The sequence below is a fragment of the Nanorana parkeri genome, unplaced genomic scaffold (assembly GCF_000935625.1).
Source record: "Nanorana parkeri isolate BGI_ZX_2015 unplaced genomic scaffold, ASM93562v1 scaffold1426, whole genome shotgun sequence".
Taxonomy (NCBI): domain Eukaryota; kingdom Metazoa; phylum Chordata; class Amphibia; order Anura; family Dicroglossidae; genus Nanorana; species Nanorana parkeri.
Window position 1 is genome coordinate 38705 of NW_017307694.1, and position 18153 is coordinate 56857.

Below are 18153 nucleotides of genomic sequence, written 5' to 3' on the forward strand. Positions count from 1 at the left end.
AGAGGCAGTTCGTACTTTTTTTTTTTTTTAATCCCTTTACAACCATCGCAAGACTAAAGTCTTGCGATGGTTGTAGAGTGTATGGCCACCTTAAGAATCCTCATAAGCTTACTGCCCCACTCCGCTGAGCATTATCCTCCCTACTCCTGGTGGCCATTGTTACTGACCGTGAGGGGAAAATCCAAAATGTTAAGTTAACAGAACACGGAGATCCATGAGATCATTGCATATCCTTCCTTGCTGAAGAGGGCTTCCTTAAGGGGGGGTCAGAGTCCAGCATGGCAATATATCCAATTTTGAGGCCTGAACGTGGTCCCATATTGCTTTTTGTGGCATTGCAGATAAAACCTCTCCCCCCCCCCCTTGTAAAATTCACTCAATTGTCCTCATAACTTTTCTTCAGCTATCGTAGGTCAGGTCACAGCCCAGGCGAAACCTAGGACTTCCATCTGCTCTGCAATATCCTGAGAGGTGTTGGATTTTTGAGAAGTATAGGTGGCTGGGGTGGGGTAGTGAGCTACCCTGTAACGTGATCCAACCGGTAGATCATGACTGATGCGTTGCTAGCTTGTATACAGTAAATGACCATAGACGGCATAAGCTGTTATGCACTAGATCTCCAGTTTTAAGTTCTGCCTGCAGAATAAGCCGATGGTGCCCTTTGCCCACAGCCATGTATCACTGCCAAGTGCTGGTTTCCTGAGGAGGTACCAGGTGCTGAATTGTAGGGTGGAGTGTCTATTCCAGGAAGGGTTCTGGGCCTTGCTGCTGTTCAAGTTAATAGGGACTGACAACACTTCCACCCAGATGCCGTTTGCATTCCATTACTGCTGCTAGATTGTGCTGTGGAGCATAGGAAATTGTGCTCCTCCGTACAATCGAGTGGCAATTTTACATGTGAGAGTTGAAAGTCCCGCCCCAAAAGTATACGCAAGCCCTGAACTTTTTTGTTTTGGATAAGGTGTGGAAGGGTTAGAACCTATGCAAAATGTTATTGCTGCTGTTTGTCCTGGTCACCATTGTACATAAGGCAGAAAGTGATGGGCAATCTCTGTCCTGTTGTATATCAGACTCCACATCAGAATATTACTCACCTGTTCTGACCTCCGATGTGAACAGCCAGAGGGTACAGCACATGCTTCATGTGGCAAGAAGGACCTTAACGTCAAGTCATGGGTTCCACCTAAGACCTGTGGTGATGAGTGCAAGTCTTCTCCAACATAGTAGCTGAGTGTATACATTTTCTACCCTTTATAATCAAATAAATAAAACATAGTTTGGATGTGATGGGCTTAATGTTTATTAAAATATTCAACTGGGAGTTCTATGGATTGGTTAACCCTAGGGAAGCACAGATACCAGTTTTTCACTATAGAGTACCGATATTTCTTTTCTGTACTCACCAGTGCCGTGTGCCCAGATTATCAAGAAGTCGGCTGGTGGATCTTTGCCTGACTTCCTGATTGCTGGTGTTCTAGCGCAGGAAAACCGGCTTCAGAGGCTCCCTGACCAATCATGAAGCCGGGCGCTGAGTCATGAGGTGCCGTCCGGCTTCCTGATTGGTCATCAGGAAGCCGGGAGGCACATCGACCTGGCTCCCAGCTTCTTCATTGGCCAGGAAGCCGGCTTCACTTGTTCCTAGGCAGCTTGGCTTCCTGACCAATCAGGGAGGCAGGTTATTACGTGCCGCTCGGCTTCCTGATTGGTTAGGAAGCCAGGCTGCTTAGCAACATGTGAAGCCGGCTTCCTAGTCAATCAGGGATGTGGGTCATAACCCACCACCTGGCTTCCTGATTGGAAAGGAAGCCAGCTCCATGTTCCCTCGGCACTGCCGATCAGAGGGGGATCTTCCCCTGACGGGAAGTTTCTGTATTGGAGCATTTGTACGAGTACTCACCCAAATACTCGGTTTCGGTACTGATACTAGTATCGGTGCATCCCTAGTTAACATAAATTCTAAAGAAATTTACAGAGAACAATGGACCATTGGCTTTAGTATTTGCCTGCAAAGAAGCTCACAACCTAACAGTCTTCGGTCACCTAAGGACTAAGTGCTTTTTTTCAACTGCAATTAACCAACTAGAATGTTTTTGAACAAAACAAAGAAATGTTCAGAGGGAGTGCATGCAAACACGAGAACAAACTCATGCAGATGTCTTTCTGGAAGTACAATAAACCCTGGATCCAAGTGTTGGCAAGCATTTGTGGACACCTGACCATCACATCAACATTTGCTTCTTGGGCATTCCAAAACCATGAGCATTCATTTGGAGTTGCCACTCCCATATATGCCTATAACCTCCTCCACTCTTCCAGGAAGGCTTTCAACAAGATTTTGGAGAGTGTCTGTAGGAATTTGTGCCATTCAACCAAAAGAACATTTGTGAGGTCAGGTACTACTGTTGGATGGAAAGACCTGGCTTGCAATGGGCATTCCAAAACCATGAGCATTCATTTGGAGTTGTCACTCCCATATATGCCTATAACCTCCTCCACTCTTCCAGGAAGGCTTTCAACAAGATTTTGGAGAGTGTCTGTAGAAATTTGTGAGGTCAGGTACTACTGTTGGATGAAAAGACCTGGCTTGCAATCGGCATCCCAATTTGTCCCAAAGGTGTTCAGTAGAGGTCAGGGTTTTGTGTTGGTCACTTGAGTTCCTCCACACCAAAGTCATGAAACCGTGTCTTTATGAAGCTGGCTTTTTGCACAGGGGACAGTAATGGTGGAACATAAGAGGGCCCTAACCAAACTGTTACCTCAAGGTTAGAAACCCCAGAACTCAATCTTTTGTAGGGTTGCCCATGTACTGTATTATCTTCTTGCCATAGCCAGTCTACTTGCCTACTTTGTGCAGCACAGTGGAAGACCAGTCTTGGGTGGAATAACCTTTAAAACCTTGAGAACCTTCACAGACAGTCTTGGGTGGAATGACCTTTAAAACATGACCCTCACAAAAAATATCATACGAGCAGCTCACGTTGGTGGACCCTCCGATGGTTGACGAGATAGGATTTCCGGGTGAAATACTTCCCACATTCCGGACATGAAAACCGCTTTTTACCACTGTGGATTTTCTCGTGGCTAACCAGACCTCTCTTGACGGTAAATCGCTTCCCACACTGCAAGCACAAGTATGGCTTTTCCCCTGTGTGGATTCTAAAATGGTCAACCAGGTGGGATTTCTGGGTGAAGGATCTTCCACACTCCGTACAAGAGAATGTCTTCTCGTTGGTGTGGATTCTCTGATGCCTGACCAGAGATACTTTATGTCCAAAACATATCCCACAGTCGGGGCACGAGTGCCATTTATCATCCGTGTGGGATCTCAAGTGGCTGGTCAGGTGGGATTTGTGAGCATAGCACCTCCCACAAACGGAACATGAGTACGGCTTCACGTCCATGTGGACCTTTTCGTGTCTAGCGACGTGAGCTTTCTGTGTAAAGCACTTACCACACTCTGAACAGGCAAATTTTTTGGGACTTCTATGAGCAGGAAGTGAATGACGAGGAAAACACTGCCACGGTGTAGAGGGATCAGATGACAGCCCTGCCCTATAAAGTACCGGATCAAGTTTCATGGTGTTCAATCGTTCACCCATTCCTGGGGAATCTACTGCAATGCCATACTCTTCTATTTCACCATCTGAAGAACTAATTAGACGGTTCCTTGTCTTATTTCTGTCATATCGTCCACCTGGAAGAAAAAAATGAAGAGTAAGAGGCATGGTTATAATAGTTTTCGGCACAGTTTATCAAAAAGAGAAACATTTAAGAAGAAATTTGGCTATGAGAAGGGATAGATAGTTTCAGATAGTACACAACTCGATAGAGCCACACATACACTACATGGGTACAATTTGTAGACAGGCCTGCAATTTATTGAGTGGAGGTGCACAAAGCAAGGTCCATGAAGACGTGGTTTGCCAAGTTTTGGGGTGGAGGAACTCAAGTGGCCTTCACAGAGCCCTAAACTCAACCGTAATGAACACCTTTTAGATGAATTGGAACTCCACTCATCCAACATCAGTGCTTGGCCTTGTGTTCTTTTGGCTGAATGGGCACAAATTTCCACAGACGCACTCACAAATAGTGTGGACAACCGTTTCCCATAAACTGTAAGAGGTCCTAAAATATCAGTATGTGGTTGTTTTCTTTCTCTATTGATATGATCCTGACTCCCCCCCACTGGGCACATATATTGTCCTCCCATTACTGTCTACTGACAGGATAGGAGAGTGGCTTTTTCCCGGGGATATTCCCACTGGGGAAAGTTCTTCAATGTAAAAACAGCTTTTGACTGAAGGAAGAACCAAAGAGGATCAGGGCAGCCTACCAACAACAGTCTTGGTCAAAACCATGAAGTGGTCAAAACTATTGGTGGTAGAATGCCTTGATCTATTTGGCTATTTTTGGCTCCTGACTCCTCCACTGGGCACATAGTGTCTCCCCATTACTGTCTACTGACAGAGGAGGGGGGAGAAGAGGAGATTGTTGTAGTGACTGGACAAGGAGAATCTGAGACTGGGTTTTTTTTGTACTTAGTGTTTATTCCTTACCTTTGCTGATCGCGACAGGGATTTCCTCCTCCTTACATGGCTCAAGTCCACTCACATAAATCTCTTCTTCATCTACAGGTTCAGCTTTAATAATCAAGTCTTCACCCTGGGTAAGGCCAAAAGCACTTTAATGGCTGATATATTCACTTGATGATTGAACAGTGTAACATACACTAACCAGCTTGATAATACAAACTAGATGTAGTTGGAACCCACCTTGAAATCCTGAGAGGTGATAGGATCTTCTTGATTCATGTTATCACTAAGATCTTCAGCTTCATCTACCTGATCCTCCCGAGGGATCTGCTGATGTTCCTGTGTGGAATCCCGGGAATACAGAGGACGGGCCTGAGGGATCTGCTGATGTTCCTGTGTGGAATCCTGGGAATACAGAGGACGGGCCTGAGGGATCTCCTGATGTTCCTGTGTGGAATCCCGGGAATACAGAGGACGGGCCTGAAGGATCTCCTGATGTTCCTGTGTGGAGATCTGGGAATACAGAGGACAGGCCTGAGGGATCTCCTGATGTTCCTTTGTGGAGTCCCGGGAATACAGAGGACGGGTCTGAGGGATCTCATGATGTTCCTGTGTGGAATCCAGGGAATACAGAGGACGGGCCTGAGGGATCTCCTGATGTTCCTGTGTGGAATCCCGGGAATACAGAGGACGGGGACATCTCTCTAGGGTATTTCTGTTCCTGGATCCATCTGTAGGAAACACACACACTGACTGAATACATTGTTTCTATGTCTTTATATCAGAGGATGTGTGTATCTAGGGGGATCCTCAATACACAAGAAATGAAAGTCTCCTCTTACCCGGTGATGTGAGGGGCGGCCGGTTCTCCATCATGACGTCCTTGTAGAGCTCCTTGTGTCCTTCTAGATACTCCCACTCCTCCATGGAGAAATAGACAGTGACATCTTGACACCTTATAGGAACCTGACACACACAATGATACAGTCACCATCCAGACACATCCCTTGTCTGTTCCTGGATCATGTCCCAGAATTCCCGGCACCGCTCACCTCTCCCGTCAGCAGCTCAATGATCTCGCTGGTGACTTCTTTGACTTTCTTGTTCTTCTGTCTTAGGGAGTGAGATGGAGGCTCTATAACAGGACTTTGAGTCTTCATCAAGTTGGAAGCCAGCAAGCCATCGGTTAACTTGAAAGCTATATAATTCTAGATTTAAAAAACAGGTTATGCCACCCCTTTTTAATATGTTAGGTCTTTCACCTTTCTGGGCCACCCCGTGTTTTAATAAAAGAGATAAGAGTGATGTCATGTGACCCCCCAGAATCCTCCTCACCTCTCCGGTCAGGTCTGTGTCTTATTAATAGAGATAAGAGTGATGTCATGTGACCTCCCAGAATCCTCCTCACCTCTCCGGTCAGGTCTGTGTTTTAATAAAAGAGATAAGAGTGATGTCATGTGACCCCCCAGAATCCTCCTCACCTCTCCTGTCAGGTCTGTGTTTTATTACTAGAGATGAGAGTGGTGTCACGTGACCTCCCAGAATCCTCCTCACCTCTCCGGTCAGGTCTGTGATTTAATAAAAGAGATAAGAGTGATGTCATGTGACCTCCCAGAATCCTCCTCCCCTCTCCGGTCAGGTCTGTGATTTAATAAAAGAGATAAGAGTGATGTCATGTGACCTCCCAGAATCCTCCTCACCTCTCCACTCAGCAGGTAAATGATATCCAGTGTGAGGTTTAATATTCTCTCCGTTATCTTGCTCCTTTCCTTCTCCATCCTCTGTGGATAAGTCATGATCAGGGAAGTGGATTATGGTTCTTGCAATGATCAGGAGATGAACTTACATTCACTTCAAACAGAGGATTTCAAAGCAGGCAGATCTACAAAGCCACCATTGAATCAATTCTCCAGTCCTTAAAAGTTCTACATAGAACTAGCACAATCGCCTGACTCTGTATCAGATTATGTACAACAGCATTCAGAGCTGCTGCTGCTCCTTCATTACCCAATCACAGGCCGTAAGGAGATCCAAGACTAAGCTGTATTGGTCAACAGCAATGTCATCTGCAGAGAGGTCTTAGTCCTTGACTATGCTGTGTACAAAAGATGCCTGGGTCACATGCCTAGCTAAACAGAATGATACAATTGACTGCTCGCTATGTGGCTGCCTTTGTCTAACTGAGAATCCATGAGCTATAACATGGGGGCTGCATCCCTCCCCTAACATATTTAGCTATGCATGCTGTCTAACCTCCCATAACAATTGCCAACACGTATAAAATGATATTTTGTGTCAGTTACCTCCATTCCAACCCCCTTTTTCCCAATTTGTCAACAAGGTGACGTTTCAGGTGGTGGGTGGGACTTGGCATAATATAAAGAAGGAGCACAGGTCAGTAGACACAGCACTATTTAAAAATAACTCTAGCCATTTTTAAGGAAAATTTTTGGAGATACAATGGTTGCCCCCCATACCATTAGTACATTGTGCTAAATAGGTGTAGAGTTATAATGCAGGTGCATCGGGTACCAGAAGGGGGAGGAATAACCCTAATATGGATTTGTAGGGATCTAATACAACCTAGATTAGCAATTCCCAACCAGCGTTCCTCCTGAGGTTTCTAGAAGTTCCTTGCATGGGAGGCCAATTGACCTCCCGTGCATAGTGCATGCATAGTTCAGGGGCCAACACCACCTGTCATAGCCAGCTGCATGATATATATATATATTTATATGATATTTAGCTGTCTGTAAGGGGGGTATTCTTCCCACTGACCCCCAATGTAAGGGGCATTCTTCTTACTGACCCCCAATGTAAGGGGTATTCTTCCCACTGACCCCCAATGTAAGGGGTATTCTTCCCACTGGCCACCAATGTAAGGCGAATTCTTCCCACTGACCATCAATGTAAGGAGACTTATTTCCACTGACCATCAATGTAAGGAGACTTATTTCCACTGACCATCAATGTAAGGAGACTTATTTCCACTGACCATCAATGTAAGGGGAATTCTTCCCTCTGACCACCAATGTAAGGGACATTCTTCCCTCTGACCACCAATGTAAGGGACATTCTTCCCTCTGACCACCAATGTAAGGGACATTCTTCCCTCTGACCACCAATGTAAGGGACATTCTTCCCTCTGACCACCAATGTAAGGGACATTCTTCCCTCTGACCACCAATGTAAGGGACATTCTTCCCTCTGACCACCAATGTAAGGGACATTCTTCCCTCTGACCACCAATGTAAGGGACATTCTTCCCTCTGACCACCAATGTAAGGGACATTCTTCCCTCTGACCACCAATGTAAGGGACATTCTTCCCTCTGACCACCAATGTAAGGGACATTCTTCCCTCTGACCACCAATGTAAGGGACATTCTTCCCTCTGACCACCAATGTAAGGGACATTCTTCCCTCTGACCACCAATGTAAGGGACATTCTTCCCTCTGACCACCAATGTAAGGGACATTCTTCCCACTGGCCATCAATGTAAGGAGCATTCTTCCCACTGGCCATCAATGTAAGGAGACTTCTTTCCACTGGCCATCAATGTAAGGAGCCTTCTTTCCACTGGCCATCAATGTAAGGAGCATTCTTCCAACTGGCCATCAATGTAAGGGACATTCTTCCCACTGGCCATCAATGTAAGGGACATTCTTCCCACTGGCCATCAATGTAAGGAGCATTCTTCCCACTGGCCATCAATGTAAGGAGACTTCTTTCCACTGGCCATCAATGTAAGGAGACTTCTTTCCACTGGCCATCAATGTAAGGGGAATTCTTCCAACTGACCACCCATGTAAGGGACATTCTTCCCACTGGCCATCAAAGTAAAGAGCATTCTTCCCACTGGCCATCAATGTAAGGGACATTCTTCCCTCTGACCATCAATGTAAGGGACATTCTTCCCACTGACCACCAATGTAAGTGGACATTCTTCCCACTGACCACCAATGTAAGGAGCATTCTTCCCATTGGCCACCAATGTTAGGAACATTCTTCCCATTGGCCACCAATGTAAGGAGCATTCTTTCCACTGGCCATCAATGTAAGGAACATTCTTCCCACTGACCACCAATGTAAACCTTAGAAATCAAGGAAATGATTTCTCAGGGCTGCAATGCATTACATTTCTTTGTTCTTGGGTTTAGAATACATGATTCTCGCCTCCCTGTGCACCAATAGTAAGGATAATGCGTATAGTATATATTTTATTTAAAAGCAATAAAATATGATGGCACGTTTTTATTAATATAATACAATATATGACATATCCCTCCCATATAGATCATTGGCTCCTTACTTAGGAATGAAAAGGGTAACATATAGATAAAATAATAGAATAGCATACACCATGATCATAATAATAATAATATAATGGTAAAACAAGACTAGAACAAAAAGACATCACTACCTTCTCAGTGTGCATCCAGATCCCACCTACATCCCTACAAGCAGCTGTGAAAGACAACAGGGCTACAACTACATGGCTGCCTCCTTCCAAGCATGACATCAAACCTTCATCACTCGGGGAAATCACTTTCTTACATTCAGCATGATTATATTGAACCAATGAGCAGAGGAAGTTGACTCTGGCCTCATTACTCACAAAACTGTTCCAACAAAAAAAATCTACTTATCATTTAAAGTGGTTGTGCTACAAGAAAATGGCCGCCATTTTGACACTGAGGACACTAGTATATGGCAATGTTGATGGATCCCTGTGATCACCTGCCTACGTAAAGCAAACACTAGAGGTGGAGGGTGATTGATGGGTTTGAAGAAACTGTCCTCAAAGAGCGAAGGTGGCCATTTTGTTGTAGACCAAAGGAGGCAATGTGTACCAGTACCCGTAGTGGTGGAGGTTGGAGGTAATCATTTAAGGGAGAAGGGGGTCCCAACGCTCTTTGAAGACTTGACAAAGGTCCTGCGACCTTGTACATTAGGTCAGTAAATTGATATGTGTACATGCTGTCTGCTCGCCTGCTATGGACATGTATTCCCCCCTCTTTCTACATTTTTATATGTTCTTTAGATATTTGAACTAATGCTTTACATTATTTATTCTACTTCCAGATTTTTTTCTTCCTCGGTATAGCCGGTGTAAGTTTAATAAAGGCGAATACCCTAAAACTGATGACCTGACTGAGGATGGAGAAGGAGCGGAGCCAGATGACCGAGAGGATATTAAACCTCACCCTGGAGATCATCTACCTAATGACCGGAGAGGTGAGGATGATTCTGGGAGGTCACATGACATCACTCTTATCTCTATTAATAAAACACAGACCTGACCGGAGAGGTGAGGAGGATTCTGGTAGGTCACATGACATCACTCTTATCTCTATTAATAAATCACAAAGCTGACCTGAGAGGTGAGGAAGATTCTGGGAGGTCACATGACATCACTCTTATCTCTAGTAATAAAACACAGACCTGACCAGAGAGGTGAGGAGGATTCTGGGAGGTCACATGACATCACTCTTATCTCTAGTAATAAATCACAAAGCTGACCGGAGCGGTGAGGCGGATTCTGGGAGGTCACTGACCGGAGAGGTGAGGAGGATTCTGGGAGGTCACATGACATCACTCTTATCTCTATTAATAAAACACAGACCTGACCGGAGAGGTGAGGAGGATTCTGGGAGGTTTAAATGACACGACTTTTCACTGTGATAGATGTTGTAATGGTATATATTAGAATCCACTGACAATGTGTAATCTGCTTTGGGTGGTGGCATAACCTGCTGACTTTGCTTCTAATATAGAATTATATAGCTTTCAAGTTGTCTGATGGCTTGGTTGCTTCCAACTTGATGAAGACCCAAAGTCCCGTTATAGATCCTCCATTTGACCCTCTGAGACAGAACAAGACAAAGGTCCAAGAAGTCACCAGTGAGATCATTGAGCTGCTGACAGGAGAGGTGAGCGGTGCCGGGAATTCTGGGACATGATCCAGGGACAGACAAGGGATGTGTCTGGATGGTGACTGTATCATTGTGTGTGTCAGGTTCCTATAAGGTGTCAGGATGTCACTATCTCATTCTTCACAAAGGAGGACAAAGCTTTAGAAGGATACAAGGATCTCTACAAGGAAGTCATGATGGAGAACCGGATGTCCTTCACATCACTGGGTAAGGGGAGACTTTCATTTCTTGAGTATTGAGGATCCCCCTAGATACACACATCCTCTGATATAAAGACATAGAAACAATGTATTCAGTCAGTGTGTGTGTTTCCTACAGATGGATCCAGGAACAGAAATACCCCAGAGAGATCTCCCAGTCCTCTGTATTCCCGGGATTCCACACGGGAACATCAGGAGATCCCTCAGGCCCGTCCTCTGTATTCCCGGGATTCCACACAGGAACATCATGAGATCCCTCAGGCCAGTCCTCTATATTCCCAGGATTCCACACAGGAACATAATGAGGTTCCTCAGGACCTTGCTCTGTATTCCCGGGATTCCACACAGGAACATCAGGAGATCCCTCAGGCCTGTCCTCTGTATTCCGGGGATTCCACACAGGAACATCAGGAGATCCCTCAGGATGATCAGGTAGATGGAATCCAAAAGTGACCATTAAATATCATTAACACTAATTACAGTGGTCCATTACAGCTACTTAGTCTTGCTGTGGGAAAAAAAATGTAAGTGCTACAGTCTTGATATACTGCTTCAGATAGGCTTCCAGCCCAGCACTTCCTGTTTGCCCTAGAGACAGGAGTCCGAGGATTCAAAATATAATCAGGACATAAATGAACTGAACCTTGAAACGTGTTTACCGGACATTCTGGAGGCTGGTGTTTTCTTTAGCTTCAGTAAAGAGTCTATCACTATCATCAATCATTTTGATCACTATCGAGGCCGCATTACTTTGATTCCAATGCCAGTTGGACAACACATAAAACATTCTTATTCTTGTGTAGGTTGTAAACCAGACTGAATGTAGAACAAAACGTGGAGAGGAAGCAGAAGAACCGTATGTGATGGGTGATGAGTCGTGTATGGAGGAGGAAATCCCTCCGGAGATCCGCTCAGGTGAGGAGTAAACACTAAATCCAGAAAAGACTCCCAGATTCTCCTTGTTCAGTCACTACAACAATCTCTTCTTCTCCCCCCTCCTCTGTCAGTAGACAGTAATGGGGGGACGGAATGTGTCTAGTGGGGGGGAGTCAGGAGCCATCAGCCTCTATTAGACTCCGGCTCTCCTCCTCACATCATGTCATTGTGTGTTACCAGCAAAGAGACGTGACCAGTCTCCCCCCACACACACTCTCTGGGGTCTCTCATACATCTCAGTACAGGGGGCTTCACTCTCATCTCTATTCACAGACCCCGGAGACACTCAGATGGACGTCAAAGCTGAGGAGAAGGAAGGAGGACATTTGAGGATTAAAGAGGAGGAAATGATTCCAGAGATCAGCACAGGTGAGTAATGAACACTAAATCCAGAGAAGAGTCCCAGATTCTCCTTGTTCAGTCACTACAACAATCTCTTCTCCCCCCTCCTCTGTCAGTAGACAGTAATGGGGGACGGAATATGTCTAGTGGGGGGAGTCAGGAGCCATCAGCCTCTATTAGACTCCGGCTCTCCTCCTCACATCATGTCATCGAGACGTTACCACACACACACTCTGGGATCTCTCATACATCTCAGGGGGCTTCACTTTTATTTTTATTCACAGACCCCGGAGACACCAATGCCCCTCAGAGAAACGCCAAAGCTGAGGATGTGAAAGTGGAGGACATTCCTACAGAGATGAACACAGGTGGGTAATAAACACTATGTACATCTTGGATTCACAAATTCTTTCTATCACATACTACAAAAAGTGGAACTCGTAAAAAAAAAAAGACGTTTTCCAGCCATTATAATGAGTATCGTCTACCTACAAAGTATCTCCCCCTCTTTATTTTAAAGCAGCCATATTGGCTCATTACCTATGCAAACAGGGCTTACTACTTCATTGTCCTACAGGGTAATGGTGCTTTAATGTTCTGCTCTCTCACTGGTCCTTCAACAATAATGCCCTAAAAGTACAGTATAATGTTAATTTATCTAAAGTACAGATATTACAATACCATGTTTCAGGCACTTGGGAGAACATGGGGGTGCTTGAGCAGAAAAGTCCAATGAGGGACAATGACCACATGGAGAAGAATATGTAGGATTGGATCATGGTACCATGTTCATTAGGGAAAAAGAGCTTCCCAACATGGGTGACAATTGTGTAGCCGATAACAAAGGTCTTTGTAGATGTATGGGTGACATGGTATAGCCAATAACAAAGGTCTTTGTAGATGTATGGGTGACATGGTATAGCCAATAACAAAGGTCTTTGTAGATGTATGGGTGACATGGTATAGCCAATAACAAAGGTCTTTGTAGATGTATGGGTGACATGGTATAGCCGATAACAAAGGTCATTGTAGATGTATGGGTGACAATGGTATAGCCAATAACAATGGTCATTGTAGATGTATGGGTGACATGGTATAGCCAATAACAAAGGTCTTTGTAGATGTATGGGTGACAATGGTATAGCCAATAACAAAGGTCTTTGTAGATGTATGGGTGACATGGTATAGCCAATAACAAAGGTCATTGTAGATGTATGGGTGACAATGGTATAGCCAATAACAAAGGTCTTTGTAGATGTATGGGTGACATGGTATAGCCAATAACAAAGGTCATTGTAGATGTATGGGTGACAATGGTATAGCCAATAACAATGGTCATTGTAGATGTATGGGTGACATGGTATAGCCAATAACAAAGGTATTTGTAGATGTATGGGTGACATGGTATAGCCAATAACAAAGGTCATTGTAGATGTATGGGTGACAATGGTATAGCCAATAACAAAGGTCATTGTAGATGTATGGGTGACATGGTATAGCCAATAACAAAGGTCTTTGTAGATGTATGGGTGACATGGTATAGCCAATAACAAAGGTCATTGTAGATGTATGGGTGACAATGGTATAGCCAATAACAAAGGTCATTGTAGATGTATGGGTGACATGGTATAGCCAATAACAAAGGTCTTTGTAGATGTATGGGTGACATGGTATAGCCAATAACAAAGGTCATTGTAGATGTATGGGTGACAATGGTATAGCCAATAACAAAGGTCATTGTAGATGTATGGGTGACATGGTATATCCAATAACAAAGGTCTTTGTAGATGTATGGGTGACATGGTATAGCCAATAAAAGAAGGTAATTGTAGATGTATGGGTGACATGGTATAGCCAATAACAAAGGTCATTGTAGATGTATGGGTGACATGGTATAGCCAATAGCAAAGGTCATTGTAGATGTATTGGGTGACATGGTATAGCCAATAACAAAGGTATTTGTAGATGTATGGGTGACATGGGTATAGCCAATAACAAAGGTCATTGTAGATGTATGGGTGACATGGTATATCCAATAACAAAGGTCTTTGTAGATGTATGGGTGACATGGTATAGCCAATAAAAGAAGGTAATTGTAGATGTATGGGTGACATGGTATAGCCAATAACAAAGGTCATTGTAGATGTATGGGTGACAATGGTATAGCCAATAACAATGGTCATTGTAGATGTATGGGTGACATGGTATAGCCAATAACAATGGTCATTGTAGATGTATGGGTGACAATGGTATAGCCAATAACAATGGTCATTGTAGATGTATGGGTGACCTTGTATAGCCAATAACAAAGGTCTTTGTAGATGTATGGGTGACAATTGTGTAGCCAATAACAAAGGTCTTTGTAGATGTATGGGTGACATGGTATAGCCAATAACAAAGGTCATTGTAGATGTATGGGTGACAATGGTATAGCCAATAACAAAGGTCATTGTAGATGTATGGGTGACATGGTATAGCCAATAGCAAAGGTCATTGTAGATGTATTCATCTTTTGCCCATGGTTTCTCCTAAAACCTTCAAGGTGGATAATGTTCACTATCCAAGTCCAAATATTTGCTAAATTCTTCACACACCTGTCCATGTATATCATGGTGTTGTTAGATGTTCCTAGTGGTCTTTTGACTGTTCCCCGTCCATGTTGTATTTTCTCTAGATAACCAAAACAAGACGAATAACCCCAAGGAACTTGAAATTATCCCTCAAAATTGTGAGGTAGAAGATGACATCACAGCGGGTTCTTCAGAAAGAAACACCATTACCCAAAACTCCCTTACAGTACTTCACTGTACAGATCTATGCTCTGGTTCCACAACGAGTGAGGGGACATGTTTTGACCGCTCCAATCTAGGTAGCCATAGGAAATCTGGAAGAGTGGATGAAGCATTCTCGTGTTTAGAATGCGGCAAGTGTTTTACAAGGAGAACGGCGCTCACCGCACACCAGAGATCCCACTCTGCGGTAAAGCCTTATTCGTGTCCCATGTGTGGTAAATGTTTCTCTCGGAAGTCCCATTTCATTGAACACAAAAGGACTCACACGGGGGAGAAGCCATATTCATGCTCGGAATGTGGGAAGCTTTTCATACAGAAGTCGACTCTCGCCACCCACCAAAGAATTCACACCGCCGAGAAGCCGTATCACTGCTCCGAGTGTGGCAAATGCTTCACTCAGAACGCCCATTTTGTTTCCCACCAGAGGACTCACACGGGAGTGAAACCATACTCGTGCCCCATATGCCGCAAATGTTTTTCCGTGAAGTCAACTCTAGTCCGGCACCAGAGGATTCACACGGGGGAAAAGCCATTTTTGTGCCCGCAGTGCGGGAAGGGCTTCACAGAGAGGGCGAACCTTGTGACACATCAAAGAATTCACTCCGGAGATAGGCCTTACTCGTGCTCCATGTGCGGGAGAGGTTATATTAGCAAATCAAATCTGGTGAAACATCAGCAGGTCCACGCCGGTGTTTAACCACATGCCTGTTTGGAATGCTGGAAGTGGTTTTCCAAGAAGTTGTCCCTCAAGTCTCATCTGTGCTCCCACAGGGCACAGGGCTTCGTGTGCCAAGAACTTGGCAGCTGAGTAACCGTGTGTTGCACATGTCCCAAGGTCAGACCACCAAGGTATGCCTTTGGTAGATGCTGGAGGGTTAAACCATCTGACGGATTCTTCAATCACTCAAGGATTCTACTGGTGAGAATTCTGAGTTCTTGGGTCTGCACACTTGCCGTTGACAAGGTTCCGCTCTCCCTGCTGGATTTTGTTTTTGTTTTAGATGATGCACTAAGTAGGAGAAGCTGGAGCACCCCAAGGTTGGAGGATACACTCAATATGCCAACTTGAGGCAGATAATTAGGCAGGAAGATGTTGCTGGAGCTCCCAAGTCAGTAGATGGCCAACCAGATTCTCCCTGTTTTTGATTATCACCCTCATACTTAAAGGAGAAGTATGAGGTGGGTGCTTTTCACTCACCTCATAGTTCTAGCCGACCTGTGACAATGAGACTAATCTGGAGTGAAACCAACACCAGGCAGTCTTGTTTTACCATTTGTCCACATGAACAGTTGCATGATGGGTTTCCATTTAAAACTGCAGTTTTGGTCCAGGGTTCTGACACTCATCAGATGCCTCTAGCTCATTTCCAGGTACTTGGCGAGCATTTCGTAAGCAGTCACTGAGCTTCCGATGGGTGGGGAAGTACCTGCAGGATCTACCACAGCTTCGTGTTGTGTCCTAACATCCAGAATCTGGAGATGCAAAGAAACAGTCCCTTCCCTCCTTCCTTTCTTCATACCTGTCCTTCTTTTCTTTCTTCATACCTGTCCTTTTTTTTCCCTTTTTCGATACCTGTCCTTCCCTTCCTTCTCAGCCTTCCTTCCTACCCTTCCTCTTCTTCATACCCTTCCTTCATATTCTTCCTTCCTTCTCTTCTTTCCTTTCTTCATACCTTTCCTCCCTTCTTTCCTTTATACCCTTACTTTCTTCATACCTTTCCTACCTACTCTTCCTTCCCTCCTTTATACCCTTCCTTCATATTCTTCCTTCTCTTCTTTCCTTTCTTCATACTTGTCCTTCCTTCCTTCCCTGCCTTCTTACCCTGCTTCCCTTCCTCCATCCACTTCCTTTTTTCCTATCCTTCCTTTCTGCATACCCTTTCTTTCTTCCTTCCTTCCTTCCTTCCTCATACCCTTCCTTCCTTCTTTCATACCCTTCCTTCCCTCCTTTACTCTTCCTTCCTTCTCTTCTTTCCTTTCTTCATACCTGTCCTTCCTTTCTTCATACCCTGCTTCCCTTCCTTCTTACCCTTCCTTCCTTCATACCCTTCCTTTCTTTCTCTTCATCATACTCTTCTTTCCTACTCTTCCTTCCTTCATACTCTTCCTTCCTTTCTTCCCTTCCTTCGTTCCTATCCTTCCTTCATACCCTTTCTTCCTTCCCTCCTTCATACCCTTCCTTCTATCCCTTCCCTCGGTCCTTTCCTTCCCTGCTTCATACCCTTCCTTCCCTCATACCCTTCTTTCATACACTCCCTTCATACCTTTCCTTCTTTCCCTGCTTCCTACCCTTCCTTCCTTTCTTCATACACTTCCTTCATATTCTTCCTTCTCTTTTTCATACCCTTCCTTCCTTCATTCGCTCTGTTCCGCACCTTTTTTTTTTATTTACGCATGTATTTTTCTCGTATCTTTTATACTGAGATGTAGACTGAAATGATTTGTATGTTGTACGTTGTGCGTTACCTCCAGTTGTTGTAGAAATATGTCTAAACTCTGCTGAATCGATAATGTTCTCTGCCTGGTTCCTTTATTCCCGTTACCCTCATCTACATTTCCTGGATTTACTTCTAAAATTCAATGGAAAAGGGGCTGGCCATGGACATGAGGGCAGAGAGCGCTCCAATCGGGTCGGTGGGACCACGTTCCAGGTGTAGCGCCCATCACCTTCTGTGATGTGACTACTAGACATTTAGTGGTAGCCGGGGCTGTAGACAGGCTGGCTGCATTTGTAGTGGCGATTACGTGGTTAATCCCAGATGTCTAACATTGTCTGTACCCCCCTGGACGGAGTGAGACTCGATCATATTGGGGGACAGCCAATGGTGGATACTGTAATACATGTACAGTACAGCAGCCAATCACTGGGCTTCTCTCAGCCGGTGGTGCCTGCTGGGATAGAGTACATATATTGGTGGGAGCTGCCATGTGCTCTCTCTCTCGCCGGGACCAGCCATGGATTAGGGCTGGGTCCTGTTCAGCCTGCCCCCCAGGCTAGGCCGAGGCCTGGGGGTGGGCATTGAGGGAAAAGGTTTCCCTGAGGCCTCCAACATGGAGGAGGCTTGCGAGACTGAGAGAACCAGGACCAGTGCAGGCTCTTGAAGCGCCCTGGAAATAAGTGGACTTCAGAGCGTGGTCGGTGTTTCTCCTGGATTGAAAATCTGCATCTATCCTGATTGACTGTCACATCGCTGGTTGTCTGATGTCTCCCAGGTGGATCTGCATTGCTACTCCTACAAGGTCCGGTGAGTCTGGAGCTTCTGATGGCTACCCTGGACACCTAGAACCCCTATTACCCTCTCTCCCCAGTGAAGATGTTCAATAAACCGTTTACTTAGCATTATATTATAGGTAGGTGGGGGGGGGGGCTTTAAAGAGGCCTGAATGAGTCTCCAAAGTCCCCTTTCGGCCCCCC

The 18153-nt window shown here is 44.9% G+C and overlaps 1 protein-coding gene across 1 annotated transcript; it reads right to left on the minus strand.

The window, feature by feature from the left end:
• Positions 1–2960: 2960 nt before the first annotated feature.
• On the minus strand, positions 2961–6380 carry LOC108798190 (gastrula zinc finger protein XlCGF48.2-like). Its single transcript, XM_018569918.1, has 7 exons — positions 6233–6380; positions 5585–5740; positions 5472–5498; positions 4773–4871; positions 4557–4662; positions 3564–3694; positions 2961–3434 (listed from the first exon to the last, which is right to left on the minus strand). Exons 1-7 carry the CDS (start codon positions 6326–6328, stop codon positions 2961–2963), a joined length of 1089 nt encoding a protein of 362 aa, XP_018425420.1. The 5' UTR covers positions 6329–6380.
• Positions 6381–18153: the final 11773 nt, after the last annotated feature.

Excerpts from the sequence above, each read along its gene's own strand:
- LOC108798190 (XM_018569918.1), bottom strand. The coding sequence starts at position 6,328 with ATGACTTATCCACAGAGGATGGAGAAGGAAAGGAGCAAGATAACGGAG. Across the intron at positions 5,741-6,232 it reads TTTACCTGCTGAGTGGAGAG|AATTATATAGCTTTCAAGTT; the intron begins GTGAGGAGGATT and ends TTTTAAATCTAG. Across the intron at positions 3,695-4,556 it reads CCCTGTCGCGATCAGCAAAG|GTGGACGATATGACAGAAAT; the intron begins GTAAGGAATAAA and ends TTTTTCTTCCAG.